The sequence below is a fragment of the Poecilia reticulata genome, linkage group LG6 (assembly GCF_000633615.1).
Source record: "Poecilia reticulata strain Guanapo linkage group LG6, Guppy_female_1.0+MT, whole genome shotgun sequence".
NCBI classification, from domain to species: Eukaryota; Metazoa; Chordata; class Actinopteri; order Cyprinodontiformes; family Poeciliidae; genus Poecilia; species Poecilia reticulata.
Window position 1 is genome coordinate 29059331 of NC_024336.1, and position 19441 is coordinate 29078771.

At 42.1% G+C, this 19441-nt stretch overlaps 1 protein-coding gene and 1 long non-coding RNA gene across 7 annotated transcripts in view; one reads left to right on the forward strand and one right to left on the reverse strand.

The window, feature by feature from the left end:
• Positions 1-5448: 5448 nt before the first annotated feature.
• Positions 5449-9839, reverse strand: LOC103466731 (uncharacterized). Its single transcript, XR_533977.1, has 3 exons — positions 9210-9839; positions 5944-5997; positions 5449-5837 (listed from the first exon to the last, which is right to left on the reverse strand). It is a non-coding gene; the product is annotated as an uncharacterized LOC103466731 (long non-coding RNA).
• Positions 9840-11059: 1220 nt separating this feature from the next.
• Positions 11060-19441, forward strand: part of znf423 (zinc finger protein 423) — a 185875-nt gene continuing 177493 nt past the window's right edge. For 3 of the 6 annotated variants that reach the window (XM_008412530.2, XM_017305363.1, XM_008412533.2), the window contains exon 1: positions 11060-12266. In XM_008412530.2, the coding sequence (XP_008410752.1) occupies positions 12227-12266 (40 nt within the window). In that variant the 5' untranslated portion in view covers positions 11060-12226. The remainder of the gene's footprint in view (positions 12267-19441) is intronic. The other 3 variants (XM_008412528.2, XM_017305362.1, XM_008412529.2) reach the window with 2 other exon arrangements.

Genomic DNA, 19441 nt, shown 5'->3' on the forward strand with positions numbered 1-19441 from the left:
GGAAGTGGGATCTCGTCGTTGAGGCCGGCAGGTCTCAGCAGCCTGGATAACCGGAGCTTAGCTTCAGTGAAGCAGCCGAGCGGAGCGAAGCGAGGAAAAGCCGATGCAGACGACCACCACACACACACACACACACACACACACACACACACACACACACACACACACACACACACACACACACACACACACACGTCCTTGCCACCCAGCATCACCACAGCGCTTCCACACACACTCATGCGTTCATGCACACATTAGGGTGTTAATTGTTGTGATAACACCTTCCAATAACAAGACTCTAATTATCAACATGTTTGGCTGTGGGAGTGTGTATCTGGCACTTGCGCGCAGATCGTGGGGTGAGCGTTTCTGTGTGTGTGCCAGTGTGAGGTGTGGCACCGAGGGAGGAAGGTTTGATGATTTTCGAACATGCTGCTGTGCCTGCTTCGGTGTGAGGGGTGGATGCTCTCATGTATGGGGCGATGATGTCTCAGTCTCAGTCCGGATTTGCATATGACAAGAGGTCTTTTGTTGTTTAGCTAATTGCAAAAGGCTCTGCTTGAGAAATGACACCACCGCAATGCATTTCACTGAATGTGTTTGTTGTATTCACAGAGAGAGATTTTTGCAGATCTTTGTCATGTGTTTTGCAGATCACATGGTGTCACAAATCATCCTGCAGAGCCAAACTGGAAGACTTGTGTCATCGTTTGAAGGAATAGTTTTTGAGTTTTAAATCTGGACATGAACTGTTGGTGTCAACAGTCATTATCTGCTGACTCTAACACCAGAAAACTGGCTCTGTCTTGGCAGCAAGACAGTTTTACTGTCCAAAATGCTCCGCTAATGCTAGCTTGTACGTAAACCAAAGGATTAAATTTAGTTTTAACTGGACAGTTTGTTTTGGTTTATGTTCTCCAACACTCACATTCAGATACTGAGATACTGAGATCTTCTGGAAAATACACACTTTCTTGGCTGCTGCTTTAGTTTCACTGTACCGCTAACTTCCAGCAGCTAGCTAAGGGCTCTGCAAGGTTGAGTCAAAATGCCAAAATTAGTTCTAAATGTCACAGTTGTGGCTGCACAGTGGTGCAGTTGGTAGAGCTGTTGCCTTGCAGCAAGAAGGTTCTGGGTTCAATTCCCGGCCCCGGTCTTTCTGCATGGAGTTTGCATGTTCTCCCTGTGCATGGTGGGTTTTCTCCAGGTACTCCGGTTTCCTCCCACAGTCCAAAAACATGACTGTCAGGTTAATTGGCCTCTCCAAATTGCCCCTAGGTGTGAGTGCATGGTTGTGTGTCTCTGTGTTGCCCTGCGACAGACTGGCGACCTGTCCAGGGTGACCCCGCCTCTCACCCGGTACGCTAGCTGGAGAGGAACCAGCAACCCTCCCAACCCCACTGAGGGACAAGGGTGTAAAGAAAATGGATGGATGTCGCAGTTGCATGACAAAAATCACATTATTTTGTTCTCAGTCTCATCTTGTCCCCTAAATCTTATCAGATCCCAGCTGGCAAACTGTTTGGCCCCTTTCCATGGAAAAATATTGTGTGGTGGTTTGCATGTCGGTTTGAATTATAAAAACTGTTCAGAAAAAACATTAACAAACCAGATTTGTTTGAGACAGCGGCTTCCTGAGATAAGAACAGCAGGAAGAAACATTTTAGATTGAGTTTCACATATAAACCACTTCAGATTTTAAAAAGAGAACTGGTCCCATTTTGACACCAGTTTGTATTTCTTAACCAAACCAGAGACTGACCCGTAGGCCAATCAAAGGCTAAAAGGTGGCAACACAGGTTGATCAACAGTTTCCAGTTAATGTCGTCACTTAGACTCAACATTATGTTCACCCTGGATGGGTTTAGATTTAAAACTATTTTCATTCAAACCTGAAATTAATTTCTGATTGGAAATAAGATAAGTGTTTTTAAAAAAGATAAAACAATGTCAAATTTGATGTCAAAAATGATTTATAACCTGAGAAAATCTTTAAGGATCTTAAAACTCTCCTTGACAATTTAACTCTCATGATGAAGTCCAGGTCCGTGACGTTGGATGACCATCACCCTAATCTTTAGCACCTCAACTGTTTCTCTATCAAACTGAAGTCGTGACGTTTACTGGGCAAACTCAAATCTTTAATATTACTTTAAGCCTAAATCTGCAAGGAGTATGAATTATTTTTGGCTTAGCAGAGACTCCTGGTGGCCCATTGTGGAAACACCCAGGGGACCAGCACATCCTGCACCATGGGGCGAACATTAAACCCGGGATACTGGGCACAATGCAAACCTTCAAGGTGACTCCGTGAGACCCGCCTCATCCTGACGGTTTGCAAACTGAATCATTTATACACCTAGGCTGCATGTAGAAAAAAAATTACATCCAAATCTGAGTGTTTATTGCTTTTTTGTTTGTTTGTCTAAAGCTGCTGTATGTAACTTTCATTAAAATTATATTTTTTAAATATATTTATTAAAATTATCATTATGTTGTGACAGTATGATATAAAACAATAATCTGTGAAAAAAATCTGCTGTCATCTGAATAAAAACAGAAACAACCAATCACAGACAGGAGCGGGGTCTTAGGGCTGCCAATCATCCTTATGTACCAGCTAGTTCACCACAACATATTCTGCCATGAATGCTAAGGCTAGTTAGCTTGGCTACTGATGACGCCGGATAAATGGTTTTCCTGGAAGCTGTTTCTCTGCCATTAGCACACTGAGCAGCATGTGCTCAAAGTGCATATTGATTGACAGCGCTAAGACCAACCTCCCGAATCTGATTGAGAGGAGTTGGATTAGCTCAATCTCTTCATAGATTATCTGTCTCATGCCATACTTTGACATCGTATTGGGGTCAAAAAGGAGCAGATTTTAGCCAAATAAAAAGGAAAATCTGGAAAAGAAAACTTTGAAAAACCCAAAAATTTGATAGAAAATCTAAAAACTTTTAGGATAAACTCAGACATTTAAAAAAAACAACTAAATTTTTCAGATTAGCCTCAGAAAAATTCTAGAAAAAAACTTGGAAATATTCTAAGTTTCAAAAGTTGACATTTTTCCATGGATGGATGAAACTCAGAAATTACCAACGTTTTGCTGAGATTAAACTTAAAATTTCCCAAAAAATTCTAGCAAATGATTGACTTTTGAAATTCGTGAATTACAAATTTTTTTCAAGAAAATTCCTTAGATTCATTATTTTATATATTTTTTGCACATTATGTGCTTTTGACAGTCTGGAAAAATTCTAGAAAAACTCTTAGATTAATCTGAAGATTTATGAGTTTTCAGTGGAAATATACTCCTGATTAGTTTATTTTTTTCTCTCTACAACGGCCCTAATGTGCAACACTGTCACGACATGGTGTCAGTTTTAGTAAATATGTAAAGCAAATAAACACATTTACAAGAATAAAACATTGCTCTCTGTTTAAGAAAAGCTGTTTTATGGTGGAAGACGATGCAGGTAAGAATAAGGTCTTATAGAAACACATTCACCTTGTTACAGCAGAGATGCAGAAGAAAGAAAAAGCCTGGAAACCCGCAGCCTGCTGCTCATGCAGCAGGATGTTTGGTAATGACTGGCTCTCATGGAGGCTCTAACGGCCTGGTAGGTACTGAACAGACTGCTGGTCTGTTTCCCGGCTGGTTGACTGTTTGACTGGCTGTCTGAGTGGGCGGCTGGCTTCTTGCCTGCCTACTCGGTTTACTGGCTGACTGGTTGGCCCGGTGCCTGGTTGGCAAGCTCACCGGCCTCCGTCGTGTCCCAAGCCAAGCCCCTGCGCCCCTCCAGATCTTAATTGGGTTAAGTTTGTCCGCCACAGATAACACTTCCTCTTTCTTCGGAGAGTGTGAAAACAAAAAAAAAAAAAATGGCCTGGCAATAATGACGCTCTTTAACGGGGTTCTTTTCTGCTTTAGGTGGAGAAAAATTAGGATAAAGGGGGTGGGCTCCCTGCAGAGGGACAGTGTCGGGGGAAGTGCGGCATTGTTCGGCGCTAAGCGCTCAATGAGAACCGAGAGAACGAAGAAAGAAAAGGGAGCGAAGGAAAGTGGATTTGGTTTTCGTTGTAGGGCTGTCACATTGCCACAGTTTCTTTTTAACAACGTCTCATGGCTCAGACACACACGACCCTGAGAGACGGGGCACACACCCAGGAATACAAACGTGTCATTGTGTGTGTGTGTGTGTGTGTGTGTGTGTGTGTGTGTGTGTGTGTGCGCACATGGCTTTTGGACACACAATTTCCCACTTTCCTGTTCAAAACTAACACAAAGAAAATGTTCTTTCCTGCAGCGGAGCCAAGAAATTTACAAAGAGAGCAGTAATAACAGCCTTCAGTTAAACTGAACAAAGGTGTGTGGCGCTATGACCAACTCAGGCTGAGCAAGGCTGCCTCATGGTGGTCAAAATGATGTTTTCACTCTCCAGGAATTCATATTTTACCTTTCCTATTATATTTGCCATCATTAAAAATTGCCACAAAGACAAATAACTCATATTTCATTTTGACATTAAAGGGGAACTATTGTGCAAAATTCACTTTTTGCATGTTTTTGTTCTTCCATTTTGGGTCTCTCAACACTCCAAGTGAGTTTTCTGGGAAAAAGTTATTGATTTTTTTGTTTTTGGAAAACAACTTTTCAAAAACCTCCCAGTTGTGAAGTCACAATCAACTAGCAACCCGAACGGAGCAGGTTAGCTGGTTTGACCACTGTATGTATTGTACAATGGCTGCTGGAAAAGATAAGTGTTTTGTTGTCCTTGACTTACCATCCTGAAACTACTTGCTGCTTTTTTGTTGGTTGTGCAGGAGGCTCCACCTCTGCTTTTCAAGATATATGGTTGTATAGTTGCACATTTGTTTGCCGCTATTTTAGAGATTAAACTTTGATTTGGGGGCGTGTCCAGCAGCAGATTTGCATAAAAGAGACAGAGCCCTAAAGCAGCTCATTCTGAAAGAAACTCAAAATTTAAAATTATTGCTAAGCTACTTTATAATATAACTTTAAAAGCTTGGACGACCTTGAACCTGGATGGAGACGCCTTATCTTCTAATAAGATGATTAAAATTACTCCAAACTCAACAGCAAGAACTTCTCCTGCATTCATTCTGCACATTACTCACAAACACACATTATTTCCTCTGCAAAATCCTTGGCAAGCGAGTCAGGCTGGAAATGAGCAAAGCCTCAAAGCAAACATTAAAATGATGTTGATCTTTTTTCTCTGTCTCCACGCTGAATATTTATTGGTATATGGCTGCGGGCTAAACTCTCTCCCACTTTTTCACCTTTGGATCAGTTGACAAACGCAGCTTACACTGAGGCAAACACACAAGCAGCAGTGAGCACACATAATCAGATTGTTTAGTTTTTTTTATTCATTCATGCATGCATGCAGCATCTACACCAGAGCATGCATTAAATTGAAATTCAAACTAGTTAGGAATAATGCAGGCGACTGCAGTGCATCTGCAGAAAAACGATCTTCTTTCTGTTAACAGCAGATAAACGATGCAGCTTCGCGTTAGCATTTTAGTCGGTCACACATGAACTTGTTTCAAATAAAAGAAGGCGATACAAAGTGTAAAAGAATGAGATTTGAGGACAGGCAGAGAGACACGAGAGGCAGCAGAGGGATTAAGGCAGGCGGGGAGAGAGAGTGTGCTTTAGGCTACATAAATATAACATGAACTGTGTTCGCAGGTGGCAGGTGGGGAAGCAGCACAATGCAGAGGAGCCATGTTCAGCAGCACTTTGTTCAGCAGTGGAGAATAGACTTTCTGTGCCTCTTCACCTCAGGAACTCCAGGCTTTGATAGCTGGGAGACAGAGAGCAGACTGATGTGGAAACAGCTCGCAGTGCTCTCTGACCCTGACTCCACTCTCACTGCCTCTCAGTCTTATTCCTGTTGCAGATGCTCTCACCTCGCATTCTGTCGTCGTCCAGCTGACGCCACGTGAGCTGCGGAAATCCTCAGTCTGGATGGAAGGATGATATTTAAAAAAAAAATTCCCATTTTCTGAAGGCTGACTGTTTATTAAGTTTCCCCTCAATTTCATTTCAAATCAGTCCTGACATTATTTATTAATTAAGTTGTACTTTGTATTTTTATTTTTGAATTATTGTCAAAAAAAACAAAAACATAAAATTAGCTTCTTTTCTTTCTTTTGAAAGGACATAAAAAAGTGAAAACATGAAAATCTACGTCTAAAAACACAACAGATTCTGTTCTAGTTGGTAAAATCTGCATCTGAGAAAGTAAGTGCACCTCTCCTGCTTATGCCAGAGGTTCACTAACTAACCAGGAGTTCAGGCAGTTTGCAGCTCAGGAGCAGAGAGGAGCGAAAACACGACGCCAAGATGGGAAGAGATCAGCAATGACTCATCCATCCATCCATCCATCCATCCATCCATCCATCCATCCATCCATCCATCCATCCATCCATCCATCCATCCATCCATCCATCCATCCATCCNCCATCCATCCATCCATCCATCCATCCATCCATCCATCCATCCATCCATCCATCCATCCATCCATCCATCCATCCATCCATCCATCCATCCATCCAAACATGGATTAAAGGAGAATTTGAGTCTGTAGAACAAAATGTTTGCTGAAAACATAAATGTTTACCTTCTGGGTCAATCAGCCAATCAGATTTCAGCGTGGGGCAGAGTTGATGAACTGTTCGTTCCCATAGTAACATGTGGTTTATTTTAAGTTTTAAAACGATTCGTAATGTCTAAGAGTTGCGTAACTCAGTCATCCTAAAAATTTGTCTTAATAAATTAGTCTAATGGCACATTTTTGTTTAACTGTCAGAGAAGCTGAACACAATAAAAATCAAGAAGAGAAAATCATTATCTTCCTGGATGCGTTTCTGAAGATGTGGCAGAATGTGCTTCTTATGCATAGCTATTCAGAAAACTAATGAAATTCTAAAAAACATTCATGTAAATGTTGCCCTCATGTAATATCTTATGCATGTTTAAAGTTTAATGTAAGCGCAGCTCACTGAATAACCCAGTGTCCAGCCAGCAGCAGGTTTTATTTAATGTGAAGGTGTAAGATCAGTGAGATCTTCATGGAATCACCTCCGGCTCCTTGTTTTCCGTCTCGCTGCTGTTAAGGTATGAAATCTTTGAGCCAAATCCCCATTTTGGAGCCATAAAGCTACATCTGCTGCTGGTTTATTCCATTGATGTCCTGTCTGTATCAATTCCCGCTGCATGTCTGTTGGCGGACTTATTCAGAAGCTGCTGCTTGATGTTCTCTTGTTGTGTGCATTAAAAAGCCAAATCCTTGTGGAGATGACAGAGGGTGTAATCGCTGGCTATGTGATTCAACAATAAGGCCCTTAGAAGCCATTCAGAGTGGGGCCTGTCCTTGACCCTTAAGGAGCTTGTAATGTGGGCTTTTTTCCCCCGCTCTTTGTATTTACAGGCACAAACGGGGAGGGGCGCCGGAGGTGGAGGGTGGACCGACCGCTGAGAGGGGGCTTTTGGCCCTCCATGCCACTGGCAGCATACAGGGGGAGCCTCACACACACACACCACACACCACACACACACATGCATGCACGTACACAAAGACATGCACACATGGGTGTCCTGCATGGCCAGAGTTGCGTAGTAACTAGTTACATTTACTCAGTTACAGTTTATTTGAGTAACATTTTGAGAATGTACTTTCTACTTTTACTCGAGTAATTTAATTATGAAGTATTGATACTTAAGTAGCGGGCTGCAAAAACTGCACAGTGGTGCAGTTGGTAGAGTTGTTGCCTTGCAGCAAGAAGGTTCTGGGTTCGATTCCCGGCCCCGGTCTTTCTGCATGGAGTCTCCATGTTCTCCCTGTGCATGGTGGGTTTTCTCCAGGTACTCCGGTTTCCTCCCACAGTCCAAAAACATGACTGTCAGGTTAATTGGCCTCTCCAAATTGTCCCTAGGTGTGAGTGTGTGTGTACATGGTTGCGTGTCTCTGGGTTGTGTGTCTCTGTGTTGCCCTGCGACAGACTGGCGACCTGTCCAGGGTGACCCCGCCTCTCGCCCGGAACGTTGGCTGGAGAGGAACCAGCAACCCTCCCGACCCCACTGAGGGACAAGGGTGTAAGGAAATGGATGGATACTTAAGTAACATTTCTGGATATTTGACTCACTGTGAGTAACTTCACCAAATGAAGAACAAGATTGTTTTAATAAAAAAAATCACCAGACTAAGTCAACCTGCACAGTTGTAGTTTCATGAGTTTTATATTTAAAAAAAAAAAAAAATTGGAAAAATGTTTATTTTCCCTGATTTTGTTATTTTTTTATGGAGCCTGTCTGGTGGGAGAAAAAATAAATAAGCCCAGCATATTCATAAAAAGTCAGTTTCTTCCCCCTGTGGCACCAGGCGGGCTCTGTAATTTGAATGATATTTATATGAATTATTTTCATTTTGGTCTTTAAACTACCAAAATTTCCACATAACTTTACATTTTGGTCCATTTGATGATGGGATTTCTAAATATTAAATGACAATTTTGACTCAATACGCAGGAAAACAGATTGTCTTCAGTCAGAGGCTTCTTCAAACTCACTGTAATACAGACTGCTGCAAAACATCTGTCCTGCAAACAGCCATCCCCATCCACAATAACTGTATGAATGTTTTGAGTTTATATGAGTTACAACAACATTTAATTTTAATATAGTTACTTTGAATTGAATTGAATTGAATTCCCACAAATCTAAACCGGAAGTGATCCGGGCCACTGAACCGCCATGTTGGTAGGCAGGGCGCAGACCAGGGATCAATCAATCAATCAATCAGATTTTATTTGTATAGCACATTTCAGCAGCGAGGCATTTCAAAGTGCTTTTCATCATTAAACACAAAAACACAGTCATGCAACATTGAATCAACAATCAAAAACATTGTGATGTTTGTGGGCGACTATCAGTGACGTTCAGGTCGGATTAATGCGACCTGAACGTTAAGAAACAGGTCATATTTGAAAAGATCGGATTGTATTGGATTTATGAACACATGTCCAAGTAGAGCGGACATTTGAAAAAAATGCGATCTGTGTTGTTCATCGTCATGAAAAGATCAGATTCGGGTCGCATATCGGGTTTTGGGTCACTTCAGGCTGCAGTGTAAACGCAGCTTTAGTTGGGTACATTTTTAGGTTGCTTTACTCACCTCTTGCTCATTTCATTTTGGAGGGAAGGCTGAAGGTTTGCGGGTGAGACAATTGAGGTGATGGAGAGAGAAAAGAAGTCCGTCCTCCTCCTCCCGCCTCCAGCAGCCCCAGCAGGGGGCCGATCTTAAAGGCTTCTCTGCCTCTCCGCGGGGCGGACAGGGTGTGGTAGGGGGGCAGGGAGGCTCAATCTGCGGCCCCGCTGGTCAGCACTGGGAGCTCCACGTTGCTGGGCTATCCATGACAACCAGAGCGAGAGACGCGAGAGGGAAAGTCAGGGAACATGGAAAAGCTCAGCTGCGGTCAGAGAGCGCTCGGTTGGAGCAGAGAGACGAGAACAAAGCACCCAGTGATTTTCATTTCTCCCTCTTTGTTTGCTTTATATTGTCCACAGACGTGTCCCCTTCTTTGCTTTACTGGGAATAAAGGAGCTTCAAAGGAGACGCAGACACACACAACCATGTAGACATAAATGCACACACATGTGTGGCTAATTGAATTATGTGTGTACAGTGAGTCAGATGCTTTCTGTGCGCCATGAAAGCAGCTCTCCGAAGGGGCGCAGCCCTCCTAAAGGCCAGCGGAGGACGCAGAGAGGCGCATTTTAAGGAAAATGTCACCAGATTTTAAACCGAGGAGTAACGTCCCCTTTACACAAAGGGCCATGCTTGTCTGCGCTCACTGCCAGACTGCAGGTCAGTGTGGTACAGAGAAACAACAGAGCATGAAGGTTAAACGGATGTGAAAGCAACTTTTATTTTTGAGTTTTACATCATGTTTTAATGTTATCTCATCAAAAACATACTTGGAATGTTGTCTTGATTCTTTCATGCATGTTTGAGCAATCCTTTAGTCTCCATGGCAACCATTCAGCTGCAAAACGCCTGGTTGGACCTATCCACCTTCAAGGTGCAGCTCCTGCTTGGAGTTGCAGTTTCCATCTCTGCTCCTTCAGACTAGCCTGCAGCAATTAGCAAACACCTGGTGGAACCGAGCACCTGCTAAACTCAATGTAGGAGCTACTTGTCAGTTAGACGCTGGTAAAAATGTTAAATGGTAAATAGAGGAGCAATGGTGTGATGACTTCCTGACAGCGGTTCTTAAAGAGACAGAGTCCCAATTTCAAGATGTTAAATTACGAAGTAAAGTTATTTTAAGGTATGTTGGATCTCTATAGCTTTTCATAACCACTGAAGATAACATAACGCCATTTTATAGTGCAATCAAGTAACTATGTACCTGGAAAACACATGTTACTGCCAGTAAGTTTTAAACCTCATGCATCCATCCTCTGGTCTGTCCATCCAATGTGCCCAATCCATAAGGACAGATGTATTCAGTCTAATTCTGTTATCTGACAAATACAGACATTTTTAGATTAATTTCAGAAATTTAAAAAGGAATTTTCTCAGCTCCAGAAGTCAAACATTTACAAGAATAATTTTTTTTTTTACCGCAGAAATTTGCTTGAAAATAGCCTGGAAATTTCTGAATTTCAAAAGTCAAATTTGTGTAAGAAAAAAGTCTGAAGCTTTAATATTGATAAAATTAAAAGCTCAGAAAGTCAAGAATTGCTAACTCCAGAAATTTCCCCTTTTTTTGCAGAAAATTTCTGACAATCATTTTCTCCCATATTTTCAACTTCTGGAGCTCAGAAATTTCTAGTTTATGCAAATTAAATTTAACTAGTTACGACCCAACTCTGGCCAAAAATAAAAATGAGTTTGACACATCTGCTCTGAGTCCAATTCCAGGTTGCAGTTGCGCCATTTGGCCACAGCTCGCCGCTGTTGCATAACTCTCCTCCCCTGCCTCCCCTCTCTCCCTCCCTCTGCCCATCTTGCCTCTCTCGCTCTCTCCCTCTCTCTCTCTCCTGCCTCTCTGCCTCAGCCAACCCGGGCTGTGCCGAGCTGCTCCCTGCGGGATCAGAGCGCTCCCCCGCCGGGACCCTTCTCTCACATCCCCCTGCTGGGACGCGGCTACATTTCCAGCCAAGCACTGCCTGCCTTGGCTTTATTATGTGTGTCTGCGCCGCAGCCCCGCCAGCAGAGGCAGGCAGAGGAGGAGGAGGGAGGCTGGTAGCCAGAGTCAGGACAAAGAAAAAGCAGGGAGACAGAGGCTAGCGCAGGGTTAGACCGCTCCAAACATCAGCCTGCCGTTTATTAGGAAATATTAACAAACAGAACGGCTTGTAAAAGCAGCTTTCCCCTCGGGGTGGAGAGGCAGGGGGGAAGGAGCGCACTGTCCATGCCACCAGATCCACAACACCTAGAGTAGAAATAACGGACGGTTCTGCCCGGTTCGGCTCCTGGAGGGGTGGGGGCAAGAGAACCAGAACAGCCTGAAACAGTGACACTAAACTAAAGAAGCTGAGAGGAAGAGGAGAGGAGGAAGAAGGCGCGCTTCAATCGATAGAAAATATTTGAAAAAAAAAAAAATACCCGAAAAAACAAAAACAACAATCCGTACGAGGTGCTGGCTGTCACTTCTCTCTATCTCAGCGCGTGGAGGTCCTGTCCAGGTGTTGGTTGGTGTTTTTTTTTTTTTTTTTTTTTTTTTTTGGGGGGGGGGACGCGCGCGTGGGTGGCAGCTCGCGCACAGGTCCGTCCGCGAGCGCTGGAAGAGGTCGGAGAAAGCGGAACGCGTGCGGCGGCGGCGGCGCGGCAGAGAGAAGAGAAGAAACAAAATCAAGGTTGTCGGAGTCGCGGCGAGCGAGGAAGTTGTGTCCGCTTCTCCCACAAAACGCAGCAGCAGCGGCAGCTGACTGTCTCCCGTTCCCGGTGCGTTGTGGCCGGACTGACGGCAGTGACCGAAGCTGCCGCATTGCAACAGGCGAAGAAGCAGCGAAGAGGTGGTGGAGGTGAAGAAGAAGAAGAAGAAGAAGAAGAAGGAGGAGAAGAAGAAGAGGGAGGAAGAGGAAAGGACAGCCCGGCTGCTCCGCCGCCTGCATGGGAAGCTGAAACCAGGAGCGGAACGAGAGCAGTTAGAGAAAATCCAGGTTTCAGAGCGCAAAGCGGAGATGTCCAGACGGAAACAGGCCAAGCCGCGCTCTGTTAAAGGTAAGAAAAGTGCTGGTTTGGGAGCGGAACCGGAGTTTGTGCCGCTGCAGCGTTGACTCTTAATTTAATTTAAGTTGATTTTCCCCCAAAGGGTTGTAAGCAGGCTGTGTGAAGCTCTACAGCTGCTTGGCTTAAAGCCTGAAGTTTACTGAGTCAGACTGTGGAAAATAAAAAAACAAGCAAGTCCTGTCCGCGTATACCTGACTGAGTGGAAACTGTTTTTTAATTAGCTGACACGGGTGGATCATTGTTCTGACAGCGTGGGCTGTTTTATTATTTTTACACCAACTTGTTGTGGTTCACTGAATTATCTCCAATTAGTGGAGAAATCCCTATTTTTAATTTACTCTTAAAAATGTACTAAAGAGGCTATTAGAATGTGGAAAACCGCATAATTGTAGCGGTTTGAAGGTTTCCGTATTATTTAAGTCTAATAACGGTTATTTCCCCGCATATTTATTATCTAAACATCCATAAAATTGATTGTTTCTGTTTGAAAAATAAGTTTTATTTGCTGCTAAACGAGGCGTGAGTTTTTCCGCCATCGTCATTAAGTGGCGTTCATTGCAGTGCATGGCTGAGTGGGCATCACGCAGGGGCGGGGTGGAGGGGGGGCATGTGGTGTCCTTGGCCTCCCCGTTTCCTTTATGGGACCCAGATGGGCAGCGGGACTGTCCGACCATGTGGTCACCAGCCCCTCCTCCCCCCTTTTCCTCTATTTCCTAAAGCCATCCACGCTTTTCCTTTGCTTTTTTCCTCCTGTGTCCGTGAAGCCTTCCTGGTATTAATTATAAATCAGGATTGTTGGATATTTTTGGGGGATGTTTGGAGGTTTTTAGCTTTTGCTTTCAGGCGGGATGCCTTTCATTCAGTCCACTTTAGAGGGGAGGCTGCATGTGCTGTGCAGGAATCTCTGACAGAACGTGTTAATGCGCTCCCTCGGGGATGGGTTTGTGGTTTTTATGTCTTTCTACTGCGGGTTGCGTGTGCAGGAAAACGGTTTAAAACTGTTGCTTTTTAGCTGTCGTAGGGAGGAAGATGTGATCGGCAGTGACAGCTCTCGCTTTCCACAGCCGCCTCAGGAATCCTGGGCAAACTCTGGTTCATTTTGAGTTGATTCCTGCAGCATGGATCTGTTTCTGGTTTAGAAATGTATCACATCGTCCACGTCCTTCAACAGTAGCTGCGTCTCCATCACTACATAGTTGCACAAACTGGAATTACAAAAATAAATTTGCTTAAGTTAAAAAAAAACTCAAGTTTTTTGATAAAAAGCTTTTGTACTGATGTATCAAAATTAGTTTATTTGGCAAAGCTGCAATGGAAACACCTATTTTTTTGCATCACATGAGTCACAAAATCAAAGGGATGCTAATAGTGACGAAAATGGCAAAGAAGACGACAGGAAGTGGTGGGAGGATGATGGCGTGTCACGTTTTTTAATGACTTATCGCATGAACAAACTTATTCACGTGTGATTTTAATTGCATTTCTTAGTTAATGGAAACAACACAATTACAAAATTGTGTTTTCTGCATTAGCAGAATATCAGCTCATTTTGTAGTGGAAACGCAGCTGGTGCTTCTGTATTTTAACTATGTGTGCACTGATTGCACTTTTTAAAAAGCCTGACTTGCTGATTCCGATTTTGGTCGATGCAGATATTTATTTGTTTTGGTCTGAAATGTCGCTAAATAGAGAAAGAGCGCTGTCGAGTGGGCAAAGGGGTGGTTAATGTTAACTGCAAACATGCAGACGTGACCTGGTGCAGGTCAGTCAGTCAAATGCCTCTTTGGTGAGGTGGATAAGATCGGCTTCAAATGTATCAGCCGATCACAGATCTCTCAAAAGTAAGGAAATCAGGGTGGATTTATTGAAACTTTATGTACAGCTGGGCTGAAGAGTCTCCAATAAAGATTAAACAAAAATCATTACTGTAAAATAACAGAATTACTCAAAATTACAATAAATAATGTCACGTTTAGATCTGGAGAACATGAGAATCTACAATCCTGTTTTTCTCTGATCAGAATGTGAGAGATGGGATGAAGATGGTTGTTGCGTCCCATCCGAAATAGTGGATCTGTGTGTGTGTGTGTGTGTGTGTGTGTGCGTGTGCGTGTGCGTGTGTGTGTGTTGTTTGCACTCATGTTTTTGGAAGTGGGATCTCGTCGTTGAGGCCGGCAGGTCTCAGCAGCCTGGATAACCGGAGCTTAGCTTCAGTGAAGCAGCCGAGCGGAGCGAAGCGAGGCAAAGCCGATGCAGACGACCACCACACACACACTCTCTCTCTCTCCCTCTCTCTCTCCCTCTCTCTATGTTTGTTTCTCTCTCTATCTGTGTGTTTTCTGCAAATACAGCCCTTGTTGTCTTGCCTTTAAGCACCATGTGTTATGTGTACTCCTGTGTGTGTTTGCTATCTCCCGTCCGCACCTTGCCCCTCTGACAGCTTGGCACGACCTGGCGTTGGGGCGTTGGGGGTGAGGGGGAGAGAGATGGAGGAGGAAAGCAGGGAGGGGGTGAGGGGTAAAAGGTAGGAGGGGTGCAGCAGGTGAGGTGGGCATCACCGAGGGATTATCTGTGTTTTCATGTTCTTCTGTCTTTCACCTGCTCACCTGACTCTGACCGGCTTAGCATCAGCAGCAGAATCCCAACTCGGCCGTCTCTGCTGCTGCAGGTCCGGACCGGATCACAGCGACCCGATCAGAAACGGATCGTTCACTCAGCAGTCTGAGGTTGGATAGCAGAAATATTGTCAGGTTTCTGTCATCCGTCATTAAAGCTGCAAAGAAAAGCTGTCTGCATAGGCTTTAATGAGATTCATCCCAACTCCTCTTTGCAAAGTGCTTCTCTATATTATATCAAATAATATAACTTGTCTTGGGATGTTTGTGCATTAAATGCAACATTTTACGATATAAATATCTTGCAAGTAATGAATCAACAGCAGCGTGATAATACAAACGTTTATAATTGTTGAACTTTACACTTGTCACTCTTTCCCTTTTTTCATTTTGACATGAAATATAAAAGTAAATTCTCAGAGACTGGAATCGACCAATTCTTCTCTTCATTGTTAGATTAAATACTAAAACCTTTATTTCCCCCCTATTCATTAAACGCAGCTCTGTTTCTGATTGTCAGCTGACAGCAGGTACTTTGTTGCACTTCAGAGTTTGATAAAAAAATCTTCAAAGTGTTTGCAACATGTTTTGATTCATAAAAGTTATTGAAAAATCTTTATTCTTTAATTACAAACGAACACCTCTGTCATAAACTTGAAGCTCGTTATTTCAGATTGTATCGTAATTGGTCAAAATCAGGATCGGCTGATCGGGGCTCAAATCGGAGCTCGTTATTGGCCAAAAAAAAAGGCTGATCAGCGCATTTCTAATCCTAATCAATGTCTTTTAGTCAATATATTACAAAACTTGAAATATATCAATAAATTTTTTTAAAAAGTGAGCTTTCTTCTCTGCTCATTAAATGCATAAAATCTTGTAACTTCCTCCATTTTGAGTCGTAAAATGCATCAACCAGCAGTATGCACTGTGACCCAATTTGTTTATTTTAATCAGGATTAAAATAAACTAAATAAAATATGGGTTAAAGTTTGAAGAATAAATGAAGATAATCTTAAACCGACCACCTCATCAAGGAACCTTGAACATTTTGATCTGATGACAAACTGGTGTTGGATCCTGAAAAGGCTGTTTGGTGCAACGAAGGACAGTAAAGGTCCATGCAACTCGTCTAATATAATACGGTCATGCAGATGTTAATAATCTGATTCATTTTGTATCAAAGTGAACCTTTAGGATTGTAAATGTAGATATTGCCCTGATTATTGTGATTTAACGTTGTGCAGGCTGAACTTTGGAATACTGTATTCTTTTCCATCAGGACCTTAAGACAAATTAGTTCCTCACTCTTTGATCACCATGTTACATTATGATTTGTATCTTATCTGTATTTCTAGGTCAGTGTTTTTCATCCACTGTGCCGCGGCACACTAGTGTACCGTGAGTGATCGTCAGGTGTGCCATGGAAATGATCCTATTTCACCTACCGTATTTTCCGGACTATATAAGCTGCTACTCTTCAAAAAAATTTGAAGGTGCGGTTTATAGTGTGGTGAGCTCATAGTCCGGAAAATACGGTAATTGGTCTTAAAAGATTTTTTGAAAACGAATTAATTATCTGCAAACAATGCCATCTTTGAGTGTCTTTGCTGTAGTAGTGACTAGCGGCGTAATCGTGTAATTTTATTACCACTAGATGGCGGTAGGTGCAGAGCATTTCACATTAAAACAAGAGAATTAGTGATGCATGAATGTTACTACATTACGACAGCGTTGTGGCTCTGTTCAGGCGTATTTTTGAAGTGGACATGTTAAGTGCAATTTGAAATAAGAAATGTAAAATATGATAAAAATAAATGTTTGTGTTTATTTGATTCCTATTCAAGACACTTTGATAAGAATGACTATATTTGTAATATAGGCGGCTACAGAGTATCTTTGTTTACATTTTTGGTTGGTGGAGTGCCTCGTGATTTATTCAATTAAAACAATGTACCTTTGCTCAAAAAAGGCTGAAAAACACTGATCTAGGTAGAAAGCTACAGTTGGTTCATTTTCTGTAAAGAAGAGGTTGAAGTGTTGGATCTGGTCAAAACTGAAGGCGTTACTCTGTTTATCTCTGAAACTATGAAGTTACATTATTTTTGTTTCTCAGTTTCACGCGTCTTTGCTCTTTTCTGCAACTTATTGCTTACATTCTTTTCCCTGTCAGCAAAAAAAATGTAGACAAAGTTTTATTTGATAAGTGTTATATTTTAGTAAAGCAACATTCCTTTAAAACACATCTTCACAGAAAATTTCCTTACATTTTGAAAAGATAAAAATAATGTGCATGAGCACTTTAATGCATATTTTAATATCTCTGTTCGGTTTTCTCTGGACGTTATTATTATTTGAATGAAGTGATAAGCAGCTGCTCTGAGGAATCCACAGCAGGGTTAGAGTGGTAAAGCTTTCCTGTATTTATCAGCTGACATTTTCCTTGGAAGCCTGAGAGAACAAGACCTTGGTCAAGTTATCAGAAAGTCAGGACTTTCACTCAGTCTGTAGAAACCGTAAATGAAATAATAATAAAAAAGAGTCTTGTTTAGTAAGGATAGATGTGGTTTATGTGCTTGCTGGAAATGGGTCCTCAGAGAAATGGAAATAATGAGGCATATTTACTGGTATTGTATTGGGCTTTTTTTGTTTCATCAGTCCATCCTCTTCCCACATGGCTGTTGGACTTTTTCACAGAATTTTAGCGTGAAGAAATGCGGTGAGATGTTTGGAATCGTCCTGATGAGCAGCGGCCCTCAGGTTCGTCTGACGGATTTGGTGGAACGGTCGAGCCTCTGCAGCGATTAGACCCTGTTAGCAGGGACGGGACCTGACTAATTGCTGTCTGTTAATTGAACATGGACTAATGGTGCGATGATGGAGCTCCTGGGTTAAAAAGAAAGCAGGGATGAGCCTGAGGAAGAAATGAAAGCAAGCTCCGCTTCCCTCTTATCTAAATATTATTTCAGTGGATTAATCCGTTTTTAATGTGTGTCTTTAGTGAAGCGAGGAAGGCAGAAATCTCATTCTGCGTCTGCTATCTCTCTCTCTCTCTCCCTCTCAGCCCTCAGCCCCTGGAGTCTCTCATGCATTATGTAGTGATGATTATTACTTAATTACACATTAATAAATCCGCTTCATTTGCAGGACATTAAACGGGAGCTGAGCGCATGTGACAGGGAGATGGAGGAGAGTGGGAAGACCGGAGCGGGGCGCTCACTTTTTAGCTGTTCTTTGCACTGTTTGTTTGGAGCCAAATGATTTCCGTGGCAGTTGGATTTGCTGCTGGAGGGATCTGGGATAATGACATCACTCCGTCTCCTCCTTCCTTCTTCTCCTGCTCTCCGCTCTTCCTGCTCCGTGCTTACATGCAAACAGGATCAGGGTTTTACGGATTCGTGTAAACACAGATTCTCAGTTACGTCATCGGGATCCTTTCTTTCACTTTGTTTGCTTTGTATTTTAACAGAATTAATTATATTAGTGAAGTTTTGGACAGAAAAAGTCTAAATGTAAACATTTACAGATCAATACTGGCTCAAGTCAGGGTTTGGGTTTTATTTCATTATTTTTGTTTGTCTAATTCAGTTAGTTTTAATTAACTTTTAGTGTATTTACTACTTTTTATTAGTTAAATATTGTTCAGTTTCAGCTTAGTTACAGTAGTAGTTTTTAAATTTTTTACATTTTGGTTAATCCTTATGCGCAGAACTCAAAAAGGTCAAAGTATTGATTAGATAATGGATGTTGAACAGAAGATACTGTTTTATCATCGCCGTTTTGCTAATCCAGAGGAGTATGGAGTGCAGATAACTTATGTAAACAACTTGTGTGGGGAAAAAGATGAATAAATAGGTTCATAAACACAACAACAAAAGATATTATATGTATAATTTAAATATGTTTTAGTTTAACACGCAATACAGTTCTAGTCGTCATTAAATACCGATGTTTTTTCAATTTCAGTTTTTATTTTGTTAGTTGTAACTGTAATAAACTTGGGTCAGGTCTTTACAGTATGAACATACATGCATGTTTTTGTTTTCCAAATGCATCACAGGTTTCCACAGAGTCTGAACTTTTCACTCTCCAGCTCTTTCTTCACAATCAGAGCAATAGATCGGCCATTTTTCCATCGACGTGCAGAGATACGTTCTCTGTTAAAGACTCTGACAGATGCAGCTCACATTAACGGTCAGCCTGCAGCTGCTCTGCAGCGATGATGTGAAAGCCAGTTTGTTTTAATCGGCCCTGAAGTGAATAAGATGAAGAGAATCTGTGAGCTTTAAGGAAGCCGAGAAACTTACACAACATTCTTAGGAAAAAAGTCACGTAATCTGTCTACGTCAGAGGCGATCGCAGAGTTTATTGTTTCTTTATTTAAAGAAAAATACAGAGTGCTGTTTTACCATCCTGGATTTGTTTTTGGTCTTTTAGGAATTTGGACAAAATAAAAGAAAAAACCTAACTCAGAGCCTAAGAGATTCATTAGTTCATTATCCAAGCAATAGAATACTAAGTTAAGGTTGGCTAAGCTAAATATAGCTAAGCAAT